Source organism: Lygodium microphyllum, chromosome 28 (assembly GCF_053477565.2).
Source record: "Lygodium microphyllum isolate KBCC chromosome 28, Lygodium_microphyllum_v1.1.10, whole genome shotgun sequence".
Classification (NCBI taxonomy): domain Eukaryota; kingdom Viridiplantae; phylum Streptophyta; class Polypodiopsida; order Schizaeales; family Lygodiaceae; genus Lygodium; species Lygodium microphyllum.
The window spans coordinates 52715896-52734690 of record NC_141162.1 but is presented as its reverse complement, the minus strand read 5'-3'; the positions used below and the strand labels follow the sequence as shown (position 1 = coordinate 52734690).

At 41.4% G+C, this 18795-nt stretch overlaps 1 protein-coding gene across 2 annotated transcripts in view; it reads right to left on the bottom strand.

The window, feature by feature from the left end:
• The window catches only part of LOC148011439 (regulator of nonsense transcripts UPF2), a 78960-nt gene that overhangs the window by 17546 nt on the left and 42619 nt on the right, over positions 1 to 18795 (bottom strand). Inside the window, exons 8-11 of one of the 2 annotated variants that reach the window (XM_087670128.1) lie at positions 13465 to 13546; positions 13024 to 13320; positions 12423 to 12620; positions 7127 to 7228 (exon numbers count right to left, since the gene is read on the bottom strand). In XM_087670128.1, coding sequence (XP_087526254.1) covers positions 7127 to 7228; positions 12423 to 12620; positions 13024 to 13320; positions 13465 to 13546 — 679 coding nt within the window. Of the gene's footprint in view, positions 1 to 7126; positions 7229 to 12422; positions 12621 to 13023; positions 13321 to 13458; positions 13547 to 18795 lie in introns of both variants that reach the window. The other variant, XM_087670126.1, reaches the window with a different exon arrangement.

The window sequence follows — 18795 nt, the reverse complement described above, 5'->3', positions numbered from 1 at the left end:
GTCTACATGAATTGGCGCCTGATTTCCAGCCCTCTTCTCGTAGTTTGGAGCTGATCCCGGCCAGGTGACTGTTGTTCCTGCACAGACCTGCTACCATACTACCTACCACGTCATCTACAGTCTACGTTTGGCAGTTTTCTCTCTCCTGTAAGCTGTTGATCCCAGCCAAGCGACTGATGTTCCTGCACAGGCTTGCTACCGTACTGCCTGCCACATCATCTGCAGCCTATCTTTGGCAGTTTTCTCTCTCCTGCAAGCTATCTTGCCTGCATTTTTAGTCTCTCTCTCTTGCAGGTTGTCCTGCATGCCTGCGTTTTTAGTCTCTCTCTCTCTCTCTTGCAGCCTGCGTTTTTGGTCTCTCTCTCTCCTCACAGCCATCTGTATCAAATCCAGCTTCTCACTGCTGCATTTATTCGTGTTCGACATCCGAAGACTATAAAACTGGTATATGACTCACATAAAGCAGTAGTTCCTTCAATTAACACCTGGACTTTATATACACACACACAAACAGAGACCTCTCTCCCTCGCTCAACACCAAATTGGCCCCGAAGACCGGCGCCCCTCTCAGTATTTCTTTATCAATTAAAAGATAGAAAATTACAAAAATGGCAATGTTCTAAAATACATAACCTATGAACAGTTGGTTTTCATTTTTTGAGTAAATCCCAGCTGCATAGGAACAGTACAGCATGTCCAGATCAATATCCCTCACTGTCCACCGTATGCAGAATTCATTGTTCTTACTGTCCAGCACACTGTTCTTACTGTTCAGCATGTGCATAGTTCACTGTTCTTATTCAGCATGAGCAGAGTTCATTGTTCTTACGATTCAGTATGTGCACAGTTCATTGTTCTTATTCAGCATGAACAGAGTTCACTGTTCTTACGATTCAGCGTGTGCACAGAAAACACAGAATTGTACCTTCGATGGAATCAATCCATCATGCAAAGCATTTCTTCTGAGAATAGAGAGAGAGGTGATCAGAGGGAGCAAGCTCTACCTCCGTGCTTGAGTCAGAGACGTAAAAGTACTCTCCATGGCTGGTTTTCTTGCAGCAATCTGCCCTCAGCTCCTCAAAACTTCATTCTCCTATCTGCCTCTTATGCCTATTACGTTTTTTTTTTTAATGCTCTCTCTCTCTCTTTTGGGAATTTGTGCCACATGGCATACATGTAACAATTTTCCCGTTTAAACCTTCCGGTCTAAAATTCTCCATGATCGGTACAAAATTTGACCTGGACACAGACCAGAGAATTAATCCTCGTGTAAAAACGAAGACAATGACGCGAACAGATTCTAGGGTCCAAAAATAGTATAATGACTTTTATCATTGCGACTTTTATCATTGCGACCACATCAAAAGTGTAATGTGGCTCAGTTACAATGACTTTTATTCCGTGAGCATTCTCACAAGTGCATCTTCTATCTTGGCCAGGCTCATTGTCCTACACCATCTCCAGTGGCTAAGCACACAGTCCCAAACCACTGGCATTCTATTCTTCAATGCCCATTCAATATGAAACTGGTCTTAAGGCTCAGACAAACCATTAGTCCAATTTGTCCCAATGGCTACCTCTTCTGGCCATACAAAGATCCCGCTTATTCCAAGAGAACTCTGGGGGTAAAAAGCAACAGTAATAAAATATATTTATTTATTTATTTATATAAGTAAATAAGAAAAACAACTGTAAAAAGTATCACCACCTGGTGACATACTGCCTTGCTACAATTCGAGATCCGTTTAGAGTACGACACACTCTCCAACTCATTACCCCTGCCCTAATCCTTGAGATACAGGAGTTCAAAGTTCAATATTCATTCATTGCATAGTGTGTTTGCTGCATGAGCATTGTATATTTAATAGTTATATCACTTCAATTATTTTCTGTGTTCATTGTCTCTGAGTTACCCTAATCCTAACCGAGCTCTTTTATCAGTTTGTGCTTTGTCGTACGATTGTTATTTGTGTTTCTATGCCAGAGTATTTCTTTACATATACTAAATGACAGTATGGGATGTAGAAGTTGAATCGAAGTCATTCTCATTACCACCTTGTTTAACTTAACCAATTGAGCTACACCTGTTTGGTCCCCTCTCTCTCTCTCTCTCTCTCTCTCTCTCTCTCTCTCTCTCTCTCTCTCTCTCTCTCTCTCTCTCTCTCTCTCTCTCTCTCTCTCTCTCTCTCTCTCTCTCTCTCCGTAAAAGGTAATTGTATTAATTACGAAAAAAGGTACAAGTTGACATGATTACAAGATACACGATGGCTCTAAGCCAACGTGTGTAACATCTCAGTACGAAACCACGAAAGAGTTACACAAGTCATGGCAAAGACGCAGAGGAAATTGCCATATCCCAAGGAAGTAAGTCCTCCTGAGGGAGCAAGTCAGAGTGCTGAATGAGATCTATCTGCCAATGCAAGAGACCTTTAACCCTGGCAATGTGTCCCAGAACATTAGAGCCCGAATCAAAAAGAAAGGCATTCCGAGTGGTCCAATTATGCCAGCATCCCCAGTATCTAAGAAAGTGGAACAATATCTTCATATGCAACTATGTCGGTGTGGGGTATTTTGGGCGTACAAAAACCCAATCAAAAGGGCTTAGTGAGAAACCAACCACAGCTCGTCAAACCGCTAACAAAAGCGACCAGATATTCTTAGCCAGAGGGCAAGAAATAAATCGATGACGGGCCGATTCCACAGTAGTGGTGCAGAAGAAACAATTGCAGTTAGAGATTCGACGCTTGGAAAGGGCTGAGGCAAGAGAAAGACCACCAATCATCACCCTCCAAAGAAAGACCTTGCATTTGAAAGGTGTCTTGTTCAACCAACCCTCCATCACCGTTGCCTTCCACCATGACTGAGATTTCCGCAATCCCCATAAGTATTAGCTTTAGTAACCAGCCATTGATAATCTTTAATCAGAAGATGGTACACCTAGTTAGCTGAGGCCTTTTCCAAATTCAACCGACCTGCAAGGTCCCAGTCCTGCCAAGGACGATCCACAGCAAGGGCAGGAAAGGGTTGCCTGCTCTGGAGCACTAACAAAAGCTGTTCCCATAAATCACGGTATCCACGAGGGATTCTGAAAAGCCTCCTGGCAGAACGAAACGATATGAAGACATTACGACTGGCAAGGGTGGCATCTACAACTAAAGTCAAGCCCAAACGGGCCATGCGGTTAAATTTTGGTCTGAGCTCATGTTTGCCTTCCCATGAAAGTAATCTCGAGGCTGCCAACAATTCCAGTTAAAAAGAGTTAGTATGTAAGCGGTCCTCCACTGGATACCAACGCGCCTTCTGAAGCAACACTTTCCAGGAGCCGACCAAACGAACAAGCAGGGATGAGGAAGGACTAGAAAACCGAGAGTCAGCATTAAGAACATGCCACCAGGAGCTCCGAATTTGTGTATTACCATGCAGAAGGCCGCGGTCCTCGAGAAAATAACGGGCTATAACAGCCCATGGGTGATGATCCATACACATGGCACGAAAAAGAGACCAACGAAGTTCTCTCTCTCTCTCTCTCTCTCTCTCTCTCTCTCTCTCTCTCTCTCTCTCAAGAACTTGGTCATGCAACAAGACCTTTACCAGTTGTATATACACTCACCCTTCCCCCAAAGATATCAGACTAGAAAGACCACTTCATGAGAACTATAGCGAATGGCTTCATTGAAAGATGCGGGTACCTAGATGTATACATACCACGTGAGAGGTAGGTAGCCATTAGCCAATTCAAGGTATCCTCTCACCAACTTGAGATTGAGACTAAGAGGGCAGCTGCCATGTCCAAAGTTGAGTGGATCTGTAGATTATGCCAGGAGGAGACGAAAAGCAAGAAGCATTAAATTTGCAGATGCAGAGTCTATAGCACAACTCGAGCTAGATACTCCACACTATTTGGAGAAACACCTCCCTCAAACTAGTCATGGAGGGAGCCCCCACACCAGTGACGCTTGGGTTGGTTCCTAGTTGAGATTCAGAGGCTCCGCACATCACTATTTTTTTTGGGTTGGGGGGGGGGGGGGGAAGGAGAGAGAGAGAGAGAGAGAGCACTAGCCATCCTTCTACTTGGCTCTTGCCCTATGCTCCTACATGTTGAGAAACCTATTCATTAAGTTATTTCATTACTTTAATTCCTATTTTTGTTTCCATTTACACCCCCAAAAAGGCTTTCTTTGTATCATTGATGTCTAGGTGCCACCCAAGAGTCCAGAGAGTTGGAGCACCATACTAGACACTTCAATTGGTGCTACCCGAGAGAGTCTCGGTGCCACTTGAGAGAGTTCAATGGCTCATGTGCCTATAAATAGGGTATGGGGAATTCATCCATACTCCACACTTACTCTCTCATTCATTCTTCATCATTCCCTCATCACACCTTCAGCCTCGGCTCTCTACCACTACTGTCCACACTCCTACCTTGGCAGATATCTCAATTCATGGTGCTATCCAGCTGATCGCGATGCCATTCCAATAGGTGATTTCATTCTAGAGGTCTTCTTCACATTGCCATCAGCTCCAGACACTCCAAATTGCTATATTTTCAGCCTTGTAGTATGTTCTTCATCATCCCTAGTGCTGCATTTGCTGGTTTCACTCCTTCAGCTGGTACAGCAAATCATCTTCATCATTATTGTGTGTTTCCAACTTCTGCTGCCACCCCAGCACCAAGCGACAATTCCCAACCATCAAGCACTTTATGGAGGCTGCATTTGCAGCAGTTTCAGGCCCTTTGCAGCAAGTTACACCTCTTTCTCAGCCCTACATCAGTTACCTGCGTTTTTGTGTTTTCTTCACTCTTGAAAGGCTACCTAACAGTTGCTGTTTGCAGCAACTTACACCGAGAGATCTTCATCAATATTCTTGTGTTTTCATCTCTAGCTGGCTTCCCCAGTCACCTTGATAGCAGCCATCATCTTGGAGAGATTTCAGCATATGGTTCATCTTTGACAGCTCCTGAGGACTATGTTTCGCTCCCTCTACTACTGCCCTTCATATTCGAGTGTCTACTCTGACATTCCACTCCCCGAAAGACTGTGTTTCTCTCCCTCCATGAAGCAGCTCTTTGCCTCATCATCAACCCCTCTGCTCGAAGGACTATGTTTCACTCCCTTCACAATGCAAATTTCTTCTAGGTGTTGTTGCCTGATCAGCCAAAACAATGCAATCATCTTCAAGCTTGCGCTCGTATCAGCTTGATTCATCATTCATCATCTCCTCCTAATTTTCAACTTTTTCTTCTCTCAATAGTGAAGTGACACAAGGAGTCCCTACGGATAGACATATATACTCCATTGGTATCTCTCTCTCTCTCTCTCTCTCTCTCTCTCTCTCTCTCTCTCTCTCTCTCAAAAAATCAACCACACTTTTGTTTCCATTTATAACACCATTTCCTTTCCCCTTCCACATCTCACTTTTTTGTATTTGGGTAGCAAAAGTCTCTCTTTAACGTACAAGTGTAAGCTTTTTGTGGAATGGCATTGCAAATTTCATTTACATCATCTTGATTGCATATTTGGAACAAAAGGAGCATCTCGTACAGATTTTTGATCAATTAAGCCACCCTAATACTAAATACTTTCACCTTAGCTATATGTTTGAGCTGTGAAATGTGATATCGTATACTTATTGCATTGTTTTCCGTGCTTCATACTCTCCTTACAACAAAGCATAATGTAATAGCGGTCTACTGTTAAAGACAATATAGCTAGTCCCTTCTAAGCCAAATAAAGAAAGACTATAGGCAAGCTCTAAAATTGCATACGCACACATGCATATACATCCTCTATGCATGTGTGCATGCACACGTGCATGTGTAGAGTGTTGGTCCTAACGTTCCCGTTCCTTGACCTTAGCCATTTCCCCCCCATTCCAAGTAACTATTTGTTGGAGTGTCTAATCCCTTACAGCTCCCAAAACACAGCAGCGGCAGTCCACTTGTAATGAAGATGTCATGGGCAATAGTGGAGGGAGTAAAATGTAGTCATCTGGGCACCACCATGTCACTTATGTATCCAGGCAGCCAAACACAAGGTTTGCTAGTTGAAACGGCAGCTCCACAAGCTGCAGAGGATGAGGAAGTTGATGACAACAACAGGCCATAGTTATGGGAGATGGGGAAACAGAAGGGTAAACGGAAATGGCAAAATTTGGGGTTTCAGGGAGTTTACAGGTAACTATAGGGATGAGAAAGGTAGAACCGAAACCGGAACAAAAGAAGAAACGAAAACCTTGAAAGGCAAAAAAAGTGGAGTTATGGGTGTTTCTAGTAACTATGCAACAGGCTAACCTCCTCAATATCAAAACGCAGGGTTGAAACTGCAAAAGACAGCAGTTTTGATGATGGCAACAAGGGTAGCTGATACCAAAAGACTCAGGCAGCAGCACAGGAGGCTGGTGGAGCAGTAGACTGGCTAGGAGACCTCCAGAATGCTGGGAAGCACCAGAAAAGGCTGTGTTTGATAGCAGCAGGTACAGCAGCAGTGACAACTCCCTGAAGTGCAGGCGAAACCCTCCAGAGGCAGGGTGGCAGTCTGAAATTATGGGAATCAGGCGGGACAGTAGGCAACAGCTCCTGTTCAGTGTATGGGCAGCAAATGGTGGCACCGGATGGAGGTGGAGATGGCTAGCTGGTTGCACAGATGGCTGAAGAAGCAAAAGTATGGAATAAAGGATACATAAACATACTCTTCTATAGAAGAATTTTTTGGCATTTATCCTCCTATTCAAAATAAAGCCTTTTATTTTGAAAATGCTTTTAATTGCCTCAGGGCTGTTTTAAGGAGTGTAAATTAGGCATTAATGCATGAGATTAATGCATGCCTTAATTTAGTGGCTTAACACTTCATATGCAAATAACCTTGCATATTCCAAGAATCATTGTACATGCATTTGTCTTGCTAATAAATCCACTCTCCCAAATCATGCATTAAGAGACTTCAATTCACAACTACAACTAGGTCAAAAACTCAACGAGTTGTATTCATGTTTTAGGATTAGTACAAATGGTCAATGAGCTTAATACTTTCGTGCAAACACAAGAAATGATTGCCAACTCAAAACCAAACCATTTTTCCAAAGGAAGCCATTCCACCAAAAAAGAATATCAATAGAGTGGACTAACCTTCAAGCAGCTAAAGACAAGTCCAGGTGAAGCAACTTTGAACTTTGCCAAGTCCCCAATAAAACGTATGTTCCGTATCTTTGTCTCTATATTCATTTGATCCTGCATTAAACAGTGAAGGAAAAAAAAGATTACTTACTTTGTTTCCAGAGTATAGTAGCTAAAGTGTGCAGTAGTCGACTATCTATTAGGCATTCCTTTATTCAAAATTGCCATTGGAAATGCCCTTCCAAGTGTTTAGAAAAGGCTCCCTTGCGGTTCCAAAAGGAGCATTAATCATAAAGATTTTTCTATGTTTTTAATGGACAAACATTGATTATCTTTATCAGAACCCCATTTACCCACTTATATTTTAAAACTTTGGCATGTAGTCTAAATCTACTTTCGTTAACAATTATCAAGATGGTTTTGCTAAGGACAGTCTTTCCTGTTTATGCAATGAAATGAATGAGAAATCAAACCACAACAGTTCTACAATTATGGCTACCTTTCACTGGAATCAAAGCTATAAGCATGCCAGAGAGACTATTCATAATTGATCTTTTGAAGTTGCACCTTACCAATCAAGAGCATATTTTGTCTATAATGATCCAAAATCTTCCAATAAGCAAGAACTAGTTGACCAATATACACAGACACACACATCAATGCTATACAATACTTGAATATTGGAAAAACAATCTTAGATGAGGCTGTTTTGATTTGAAGCAGTCATGACTAATGAAAGTTGTACTTGTGTTCCCCTTCATTCACAAACCTCACTGGATTCAATGAAGTCTAAGCCCTCAAAGTCGGCCACACCATCAAACTTGAGAGAAACCTTACAAAGCACTGTCCCCACCAATTGTGCTTCTAAGTGGCAGCTTGCAACTTGCGAAGTTAGTCTTGACTCTTGACTGATCGTCACTTGAAGTAAAAAAGGATTGAATGGACTCCATCGGCTCAAACTTTTTAGTCTGCAGCTGACCATAGAGTGACAGCCCTCATGGGTGATGGAGCCTTATACATTTAGAGGACCTCCATCCACACCTCACAAGATGATCCATAGGAGGTGACCGCCACTAGGACTCCCTTCCAGATGCATCAGAGGCGAGCCAAGTATCCCACGGCATTATTTGAATCCCAATCAAGGATTGTTTCCTTGAATTTTGGACGGTAGCAAGGTCTTTGAGGTGAGGAGCTGATCCCCAGATGATGTACCACAAATGCTTCTATAAAAACCACACCTTCATAATAGCACTCCAAGTAGAATAGCCAGGACTCCGGCCCTTTAAACTTATCATCAATGTTAGTTCATGGAGGTACCATAGGAGGCGGTCAGATAGCCCAATGAATCAAGGGTTCAACAGTTCGAGCACATTTCACACACACACGCAGTGAAGGAACAAAGAGAATGAGACAAAGTGTACTGACCAAACACAACCAACAACACACACACACGTGTGTAGAGAACAGAACAACAAAAAACACAGGTTCCACAGTAATGAGTAGGTCCAGCCCAGAAATGCAATCTCTGACAGGTGGAACCACAGGCAACAGTTTCCCCACCCTTGGTGACACTAGGACAGCCCGTAGTGCAGGGTTTGCAGCAATCTGGAGCAGGAGGACAGGCTGTCCAGCTCAGATATGAGGTTCTCCAGCTGAGAAATAGGCCACCCTGCAATAGAAGAAGGGTTGGGACAGCAAACACAAGGTGCCGCAGCTCCAACAGTAGTACCATGTAACAATTGCAGACCTGTAGCAGTCAGTGGACAGCAGCAAACAGCACTAAAATCAAAGATTCTAGCTATCTAATACCGTGTGAGAATGTGCAAATGAACAGAAGCATGAAAAGGCAAAGCAAAAAACTGACACAAAGAATAGTGAGAGATGAACACAAATTCTGAATGAATGAACAATGGAATCCATAAAGAGAAGCATGAGATGAACAGTACAATACCACTAAGGTACCAACATAGTGACCAGCAGTGCCTCTGATCTCCCTCTCCAAGGATGCAGCGATGCAAGATACAACAAAGAGTGGAGGAGGAGCATGAGTAAATAGGCAGCTAGGCTGCTACCTAGAGAACAGGTCAGAATGAGCTGGCCATATGGCCATAAAGGCAACCAACTGAAAGCCAAATAGTCCTTAAATCCATGAAATCCAAAAAGCTAACAAGAAAGGCTGCCCATTTCTGTTATCATCACAATCACTAATGGCATTCTTGTTATCATCACACTTAGGTCAGTCCTGGCATTGGAGCATCCTTCAAACAACAACCGTTTGTACTAGAGGAGCCTCTAGAGCCACGCCTCACATATATCCTAGTGGTGGGTGTGTTACAACTCGAGCAATGACAACATTCCCTACAACTACATGAGACTAGGCACTCTATCTTTTTCAGCTCCATGTAGAGGTCTTGAAGATGGCCTCTTGCCCCTCATTATAATCTTTGTTCACAACTTTTGAGATCCATACCTCACATAGGTCCTGATGGCTAGTGTAGTGCTTGCAACTCGAGCCATTACTCACCACCTCCTATGGGTACATTAGACTCGACAATCTATCTCTTTCAGCTCCACATAGAGGTCTTGAACATGGCCTCTTGCTCCTTATTACATTGTTTGTTTACACTTTTGAGAGACGGCCCAAACAACTTCAACTCATCCACATTAACCTAAAAGTTACAAGATTGTACATCAAATCATATTCATAATAACTTCATTTACAAGCACAAGATTTTGAAATTTACTAAGTTACCTGCCTAGCCATGGGCATCTCATGCATGGTGTATGGCACACACAAGTTAAAACAACAATAAAATTAGTTGCTCTAACTATTGTGTGCTAAGCCTATAGGCTATTACGAATCTTGGGGGGTGTGTGTGTGTGAGAGAGAGAGGATACACAGACCAATTTCTTCCACACCTTCTAGATGAGCACACCTACATTAAGTGGAAAAAGTCAATGATATACACTTTATAACACAAACAACCTTGGAAAGAATTTTTTACTTCTAAGCTACAACTCACATGCACAAGTACTCTAAGGACCACTTTTTGAATGGCAATTGGTACCCAAGTGACTCCAGCCAAAATAACATTATAACTACAGAGAACCGTTTTCCACACACTATGTTTGTTTATGGTAATTGAGTTTTTATGAAAAATGAAGAAACATGAAAAAGGTGTCAAAGTTCTAGCTCTGCAAATATCTGCTCCTTCAAATTGCATGGTAGATTGAATTTTCTTAATGTCCATGGTACCACCACACCACATGTTCCTGTTGAGCTAAAAAAGCGTTAAAAACTGATTAGCTCTTTGAATTGAAACAAACCCAAAACATGTAAATTACCAAAAGTTTCATTAAAGGGTACAAAGTCCTAGAGAGTTTCTATGTCCCATAAGCAAAACCATAATTTGGGAGGATCCTTCTACATCTATAAATAGGCATGCTGCCCACCATTCGATCTATCCTTGGCTTGCAGGTTTCCCATCAGCCCTCTTCAACTAGCTGTCTAGCCCCCAATGACTACTACTATGTGGTCTACAATTGTCGCCCAACCTCCCACTGTTGCCAATGATCAGTTGCCATCATCTTCATGCGGTTACATTGATGTGTTTACCAGTTCCAACCCCAAAGACTGCCGCTAGTTTGCAGCCTGCGTCCCTTCCATTTCCAACATCGGCCTGATTTGTGTTTACATCTATAGCAAGTTGTTTTTGTGTTTTCAGCACTTTTCTTCATTAGCATCTGCTCCGACTTGTGTTTAATACACTCACGATACATCTCCAATGGACCACACTTTGACACCTCCCTTAGCCTTGCTATTGGAGAGCTCTGCCCTTGAGCATTCTGTACATCCTCTCATTCATTTACAGCATTGATTCATTCACTTCAGAGTTCTCTTTCTTCTCTATTTGTGTTTGTGTTTTTGCATTTTGTGTTTTGCGCTAAGGGCTTGCATTTATTGTGTTACTATAGTGGAAAGCTCCAATTTGGTCCAGACAAATCGTGAGCAGCATGTGAGCAACAGTAAGGACAAAGAGCATTCATGGTCTGATCCTAATTGTTAACATAATGGGGTTGTGCTAATGGAAATTGACAGCCGCATGAAGACTGTTGTCACTTGTGGCAGCAGCATCAGCAACTGCTAGAAGTGGAAAGATCTACTGAACTATATTCAACCTCAAATCTGCTCCTGTGCTGCTACAATGTATGGCTATACTCACATATTTTGGCAGCATAACTCTACCCCAACTTACTGCCTTATCTTCTGCTGACCCTTCTTCTTGCTTCTCCAATCATAGAGCAGCTAGATGATAAAACATGAGACCCCAAGAACTATGGTAAGACCTGAGGGGATGGTTTGTCATTTGCACAAGCTTTATTTTACTGTGGCTCATCACCTAGTGCAGCTTTAGTGTGCCTCAAGACATGTCTCCTTTGGAATTTGCAAGTGGAAGCTATGGAACCCTTTCTTCTTTAACATCACACAAGGAGAGTATCAACCATCAAATACCCCACTACATGATTTCTGATGCTAAATTAATCGCCCAACTAAACTGTGAGAAAGACACAATACTCTTATTTTGTGGAATGGCTATTCATACATGGCCACACCATCAGTAACCAGTGATCAGCCAATCTGGATCTTCAGGCATGCTCGAAGAAATCTTATAAAGCATTTGGAATTGCATTGTGAAACATTCTGAATGATCGTCTTTCAGCTTTTTGCCAAACTACCCAACAGCCCTCTTCATTGTTAGCAGCAGTTGCTTGGGTTTCTCACTCATAAGGTGAAAAACAAGACAAATGAGGCAAGTGCTCATAACAGCTGCAAAGAGATGCAGTCTGCAAAATATCACTGCTCACACAAAATCCAAGCAAAGTTCATGGTACTGCTTGGGAATTCACTATTGACTCTGAAGGCAATATGTCAAGAAGACATTAAATTCCCACAGGTTATGAAACGCAGAAATCACTTGCAGCCAGAGCACATATTTACTTTTCTGGGGAGACTTGTTTCATTAAAAAATGTAATAATACACAGTCCATGTCACAAGGTGAGACATCTAATAGTCAAAAGCAATAGTGAAAGTATTCTAGCCAGGATAATTTCACACTATTAAGTTACATTCGCAGAGACTCCAAAGCAGCACAACAACGTGAGATTATAGCTATAGAGGTCACATCCATGAGGACTATTTGCTGCCTTCTTACTGAAAAACTCCTCAGTTCATGATCCCTTGTAAAGTTTCACTTTCACTTTCACTTGAAAAATATAAAGATCATGTCAGGTATTAGACAACCACACCTTCTTGTTGAGTAAGGAGTTGAATTCCTCTTCTAGGAGTTGTAGAAGCATTGGAGCAACATCCTTCATACAAGTTGATAGAGTAGCTACCATTCGCGAATAGTAAGGCAACAATTCTAATGATGTTCGAGGTACACCAAATAATGCTCTTACTAACTTCTTCCTGTTGCTCTTGGAATTTACGTAACAAAAGTCAACCTGTGTCATCAATAGAAAATGGCACTTGAAATTAATTCAAGACATGTGAAGCCAGTCTTAGCTAAAAGTAACAATCACATTTCTTAGCAGTTGATAATAATCTGTCTTTGAACAAATGCTTCCAAACACAGATTTTACATTCTGGTCAAACCCCTTTCCACTCAAAGTCCTTCTGAGCATTAACTCTCTACCATGCACATATGTTTCTGAAAGTTTCACCTTCACAATTAGCAATACTTAAATGCTACAGGACAGATTGAACATGATCATTAATCAAGTTCACAAGATAACAAGTCAAACAAAAACTGCTCATCATCGGAAAACATATTTTGAAAAGGGCAATTTCTAAAAAGGTATAACTCTTCTTCATCACATGTGAGAAAGGCATTCATCAAACTTGTACCGTCAGCTGATCTATCAAGTCTCGGCTGACGCATCCAGGAAGCCTTTGAAGCAGACTGTCTAGATTTGCTCCTTCAAGTCCCTTGACTTTCTCCTTCTCATGTTCTTTTTCCATTTTCCTGTCAACTTCTTTATCCTTCCCTTTGTCCCCATCTTTGCTTCGGTCTCTCTCTGCTTCTTTCTCTTTAGTTTTCTCTTCTGTTCCAGGTGAACCATGCTCTGGTAGCAGCTTCTCAATTTCTTGCCCTCCTACTTCACTTGCTGCTGCTACTGGTGAGCCAGTATCAACATGCAGATCCTGCAGATTTTACTCTCAACTTAGAACAATCAAAAGCACAGTATATACATTCAATGGAAATAGTGATTCACATTGTATGAATACCAGTTACCCAGAAATGGAGCTTCCATAAATAAACAAGTACCTCCAGGATTGTACCTGTACCTCAGATGCCTTCGATGATGATTGTGTTTGATCCACATTCTTTGGCTCTGATTCACCCAATAGCACAGCTGGTACAAATGCCCTAAAAATAGCATGAAAATAATTAATTAATTGCATTCTTAATGCTTTACCTACCAAGAAATTAGGGCCGTTAATGGCACTCTTGATGCTATGCCTACCAAGAACAAAGCATCCAACCAAAAATGTAAGCTACAAAATACATTTCCCTTTATTGCGTATGCACCATTTCGCATACAATGTAGTCACAAGGAATGGCCACTTTGGGTTTGGGAACATCAGCAGAAAGGGTCACTTCTTCCCATCCTATCCCAATTTCTTGTCCCATGTGGCCACTATGAAGATATGCTAGGGTTTGCACAAAGAAAACACTCAAGAGTGTACAACACAAAGAACTTAGACAAAAAAAAAAAGGAACGTGAATGTAAAAAAAGAATGATTGATTGGAAAGAATATGATATAGATGCAACTCAAGGAGCAAAGATGTCCAACAATCATGGTCTCTTGTGGAAGTGGACTGAGGGAGAGTGCCGGATAGTGCTGCCTTACAAGAACCAATCCCAATTGTAGTAATACCACCAAATCTGGGTAGATGGAGCCGAATGGTGCCGAAAGTGAGTGATGTCATGCAGCAGTCATGGACCAGACAGTGATATCTATGACTAAAAATCTGACGTACATTTCTCGATATTTCACCAACAAAATTTTGGGACAGTTTCACCTCACATTGCCAGCATCTCCTTCAACACTCAGCTGCATCAACTTCATTTCAGCAGAAATTTGTAAGTTTTTGAGTTCCACATTACTTTTCTATGTTGAAATTCAGCTCCCTCATCTTCATTTCAGCTGAAATTTAAAAGTTACATTTCTATGTGATGTACCTACGGGGATTTGTTGGACACCACCAACTAGTTACATTTGTCCATTACACACACCAAGAAATGAAAGATCAAAGGGACTTGCTCAATATGTTTGGAGACAACGATAAACCAACCATCCATTGTGGACATACATGATGTGTCGTGCACTTATAGTAGCAAAACAATTATGGGGATATGTATGTGATAGTGAAGTGAGGCCAATAGGCTCTGTGGTTTAGACAAATGCAGGTTCTCGTCCAGCTCATCTGAAACCAGCCTTCCTTATTGGATAGGGTAGTATTAACTTGATCAAGCACTAATTATAGCGGGCATAAATTTCACACAAACCAAAAATACAAATTTACCACTTAATCTTGGACAATGGACTGCTTGTAGGCCCCCCTTGCAAGTATTTCTTTACTTTTTATTGCAAATTGGATGGAATATACTAAGATTCCCTCAATCTCCTTCACTCTCCAATTGCCCCTTATTATCACAAATGACCAACAAGCCTTCAAACCAATTTGCCCTTGGTTTGCTAAGGGATTTGGCCTTCGCCGTGCTCCTTGGGTGACAAATTCAACCCCAAATCTCTATTCACTGAATGGCCTCTTGAATCTCTTGAAATTTCCCGATTTCAGTGACTGAAATTCGAGTTTCTAGGCCTTCAAATCTAAGCACACTTCCTGAGATGGCTGTCAAACCCTAATTTCTGCTGTAAATTAGGGTTCACAACAGAGATCCATCACAATCCCCACCTTCACAAGCTAAAACTACTAGAATTTGCTGAAGGAAGGTGAGAAATGGCTAGAGAATGAGAGAATTTCCCATAGAGAGAGAAAACTCAGAATTTCATCACTAGAAACTAGTCAAATCAGTTGTTGCCCTGTTTTAATGTGCATTCCCTGCTGTCATCAAGAGGCCCAAAATGGGCTGTTGCCCAACCCAAACTGCTGCCACCTAGAGTCGGGCTGTTTCCATGTCGAAAGTGCATGAATTATAGTAATTCTTTCTCATAAACCTATAAATCCCTCTCTGTACCATGGAGAACATGACACTCATATCCCACAACTCAGCCATCCTACATTAAAACAGCCCCTATGCTATTTCAACAAGCATTACACTACACAGCAAATGACTTCCTTAGATCGGACAACAAAAGCACTAGATTCTAACTTCAACTTTTCTTTTAACTTCTCAAATGCTGAAAATTCCATTGTTGTCCACTTAAACGGTATACCCTTCTTTTATAAAGCATGCAGTGGAGAGTCAATTTGTAATAGGAACATAGACCTATGAAACTATGGATCTTATGCACATTCTTCAAAGGTGGCCATGAGCGTATTGCCTCAACCTTTGCAGGGTCTATGTGAATATTATCAGCCAACACTATGTGCCCCGAAAAGTGAATCTCATGCAAGAACTAACTTTTCTCCTCATTTATGACCAATATGTGCTTATGTAGCTCATTGAACACACTGTCCAAATGCTCCCTGTACTCTAACTTATTCTTTGAGAAGAAAATCATGGTTTCAAAGAAGGTGTGCGTTGAATCTAATGATATCCACTTTTTAAATCAATATATCTAAATATTGTTGCCCCCTACAATTTATCCAAAACATCATCCATTCAAGGATCAGAAAACCAATTCTTTATCCTAATTTTATTCAAAGCACAATAATCAATGCATTTATGCCATGAGCTATACTTTCTCTACACCAAAAGCACTAGAGAATAAAAGGGAGATGAGCTAGGTTGAATCAGTCCTTTTTCTAACTCCTCATTCACCTAACTCATTATCTCCTCTTGTTGGGCTACACTTACCCTAAAAGGTGGCTTAATAGGAGAGCTACTCCTAGGGAAGAGATCTATACCATGATCTTCAAGCTTTTCAAGCGATACTCTCCCTAAAAGTGACTAAGAAAAGCAATCAACATACCTTTCCAAAAATGAAATGCGATCCTTTTCCAAGTTAGACATGTTCCCAACATTTTCATTATCAACCTTATCTTTAGTGAAAACGAAGTACATTGAAAGGTGAGTTTTCATTACTTTAGAAATGGCAATTGCCGATATAACAAGGATAAATTCCCATTTCAATTCTACATCGAATGTATGGGCCTTGCCCTTATGTTGAATAGTGATCACTTTAGCATGGAAATCAATCACTTCATGCACTCGATGGCACCAATGGCATACGAAGCAAGACAATGCAACCCTTAAGTGATGCAATGAAAAACTTTTTGTTGTTTGCATATTCCCATATATGCAAGCAAATGAGTAGTATGATTGGCTCTACTTTAGCACGGAAGTCAATCACTGCATGTACTAGATGGCACCAAGGCGTACGAAGCAATACATCACATCACTCAAGTGATGCAATGAAATTCTGTTGTCCATATATCCCTATATATGCAAGTGAATGAGTAAAATGACGAGCTCTACAAGGCCCTTACATGTGATGCCAACTTTCTCCATAGGTCCCATCTCATCCTCTCTAATGCCTAGATAAACTGCCATGTCGGAGGAGATAAAGTTGGCTTGTGCCCCATTATCAAAGAATATCAACATATGTTGATCTCTCATTTTTCTCTGTGCCCTACATCATCATCATTGGTTAATCACTAACCACATTGGACTTCTTGTTGTTCCAAAGCCTTTGAGAATGACATCTTATTCTTGCCCTTGATATTCTCCTTTGGAGAATTCAAAAATCTCTCAATTATTGGATCTTAGCCAATTAGGCAAAGATATCATGCTCTCAAGCGAGCGTTACAATAGTCATCATATTCTTCACTTTCTCATTGTTCATTAGCATCTTGTGGCCTAGAAGGACCTACTTCTTCGTCCCACATTTTCTTCTTGCCACCCATTATGTGAGCATGTTCCAAGATTAGGCATTACATTTCCACCTTCACTATGTGCATTTTTAGATTGAGATGCATCATCATTGCTTGATCCCACCGCACTATAAGAAGACATACTTGCCGTAATCACTTGGTTGAATACAATTTCAACACCAGAGAAAAGCTTATGACCTTCAATCATGTGCCTCAAGCCCACCAATTCAAGGGAGTTAATGGTGCCCCGGCAACGAAACCATGAAACCAACCTTCCTTCTTGGATAGAGTAGTAATTAACTTGATTAATCACTAATGACAACGAGCATAAAATTCACATAAACTACAAATACAAATTTACCATTGAATGTTGGACAATGGAAAGCCTATTGTTGGCCCCTAAACTAGCACCCCTTGCGGTATTTCTTTATCTTGTGTTGCAAATTGGACGGAACACATTAAGATTCTCTAAATCTCCTTTGTTCTCCAACCGCCCTTTGTTGTCACAAATGACCAACAAGCATTCAAACCAATTTGCCACTTGGTTTGCTTCGGGAATTGACCTTCACTGTACTCCTTGGGTGACAAATTCAGCCCCAAATCATTGTTAGTTGAATGGCCTCTCAAATTTCCTAAAGTTTTCTAATTTTAGTGACTGAAATTCAAGTCTCCAGGCTCCCAAGGTGGCTATCAAACCGTAATTTCCGCTGTAAATTAGGGTTTACAGCAGAGATTCATCAAAATCTCCACCTCCACAAGCTAGAGCTACTCGAATTTGCTGAGGGAAGGTGAAAATTTGCTATAAGCTGAGAGAGAATGCAATAGAGACAGAAAATTCAGAATTTCATCACCAAAAACTGATCAAATCAGGTGCTGCCCTATTCTAGAGCCCATTCCCTGCTGTTGTCTGCTGCCATGAGGCCCAAAATGGCCTGTTGCCAGCCCAATCTGCTTTCCATCTACTGTAGGGCAGCCTTCCAAGGTTGTCATCTGCTACTTCAGGACCTTCTAGGGCTATCTATCGCTTGCTGTTCCAAATTCTGTTGATAGCTGCAATGGCCTACAAACTACAAGTATAGCTCTCTCTCTTTGTTTTTGGTAATAGATAATTTTTTTAATTACCAAAAAAACTACAAGATAACAAGATTACAAGGTGCAGAATGGCTCTAGGCTGTCATGCATAAACCAAATAGAATAGCAGATTTAAAAGAACAAGAGTGCAGAGAACATCATGGGACTAAACGGCTTCACAAATAATCAAGGGTTTTGACGAGATTTTGTCATGTGGGCCTAGGCCTTTACTTCCAATGTCTCCAATATACCATCATCTTCAAAGAAGGCTCCCAGTACTGCAAAGGGATTTGAGTCTTTGATGTTCAGCTTGATAGGAAGAAGGCATGTCTGGAATGTGGGGGATAGAACATGGATATTTGTGATCCCATCGAGTGATGACTCTACCAATAGTATCAAAGGCCAGTTGAGCGGGAGAGCCACAAGCATGCGGTGATGACTAGCGCAATTGCTGCTATTGTTTGGAGGATGGTGGATCTTTGGCAAGAGCAGGAGCTCAAGTAGTAAGTGCATCAGAGGATTTATCATGGCGACGCAAATAA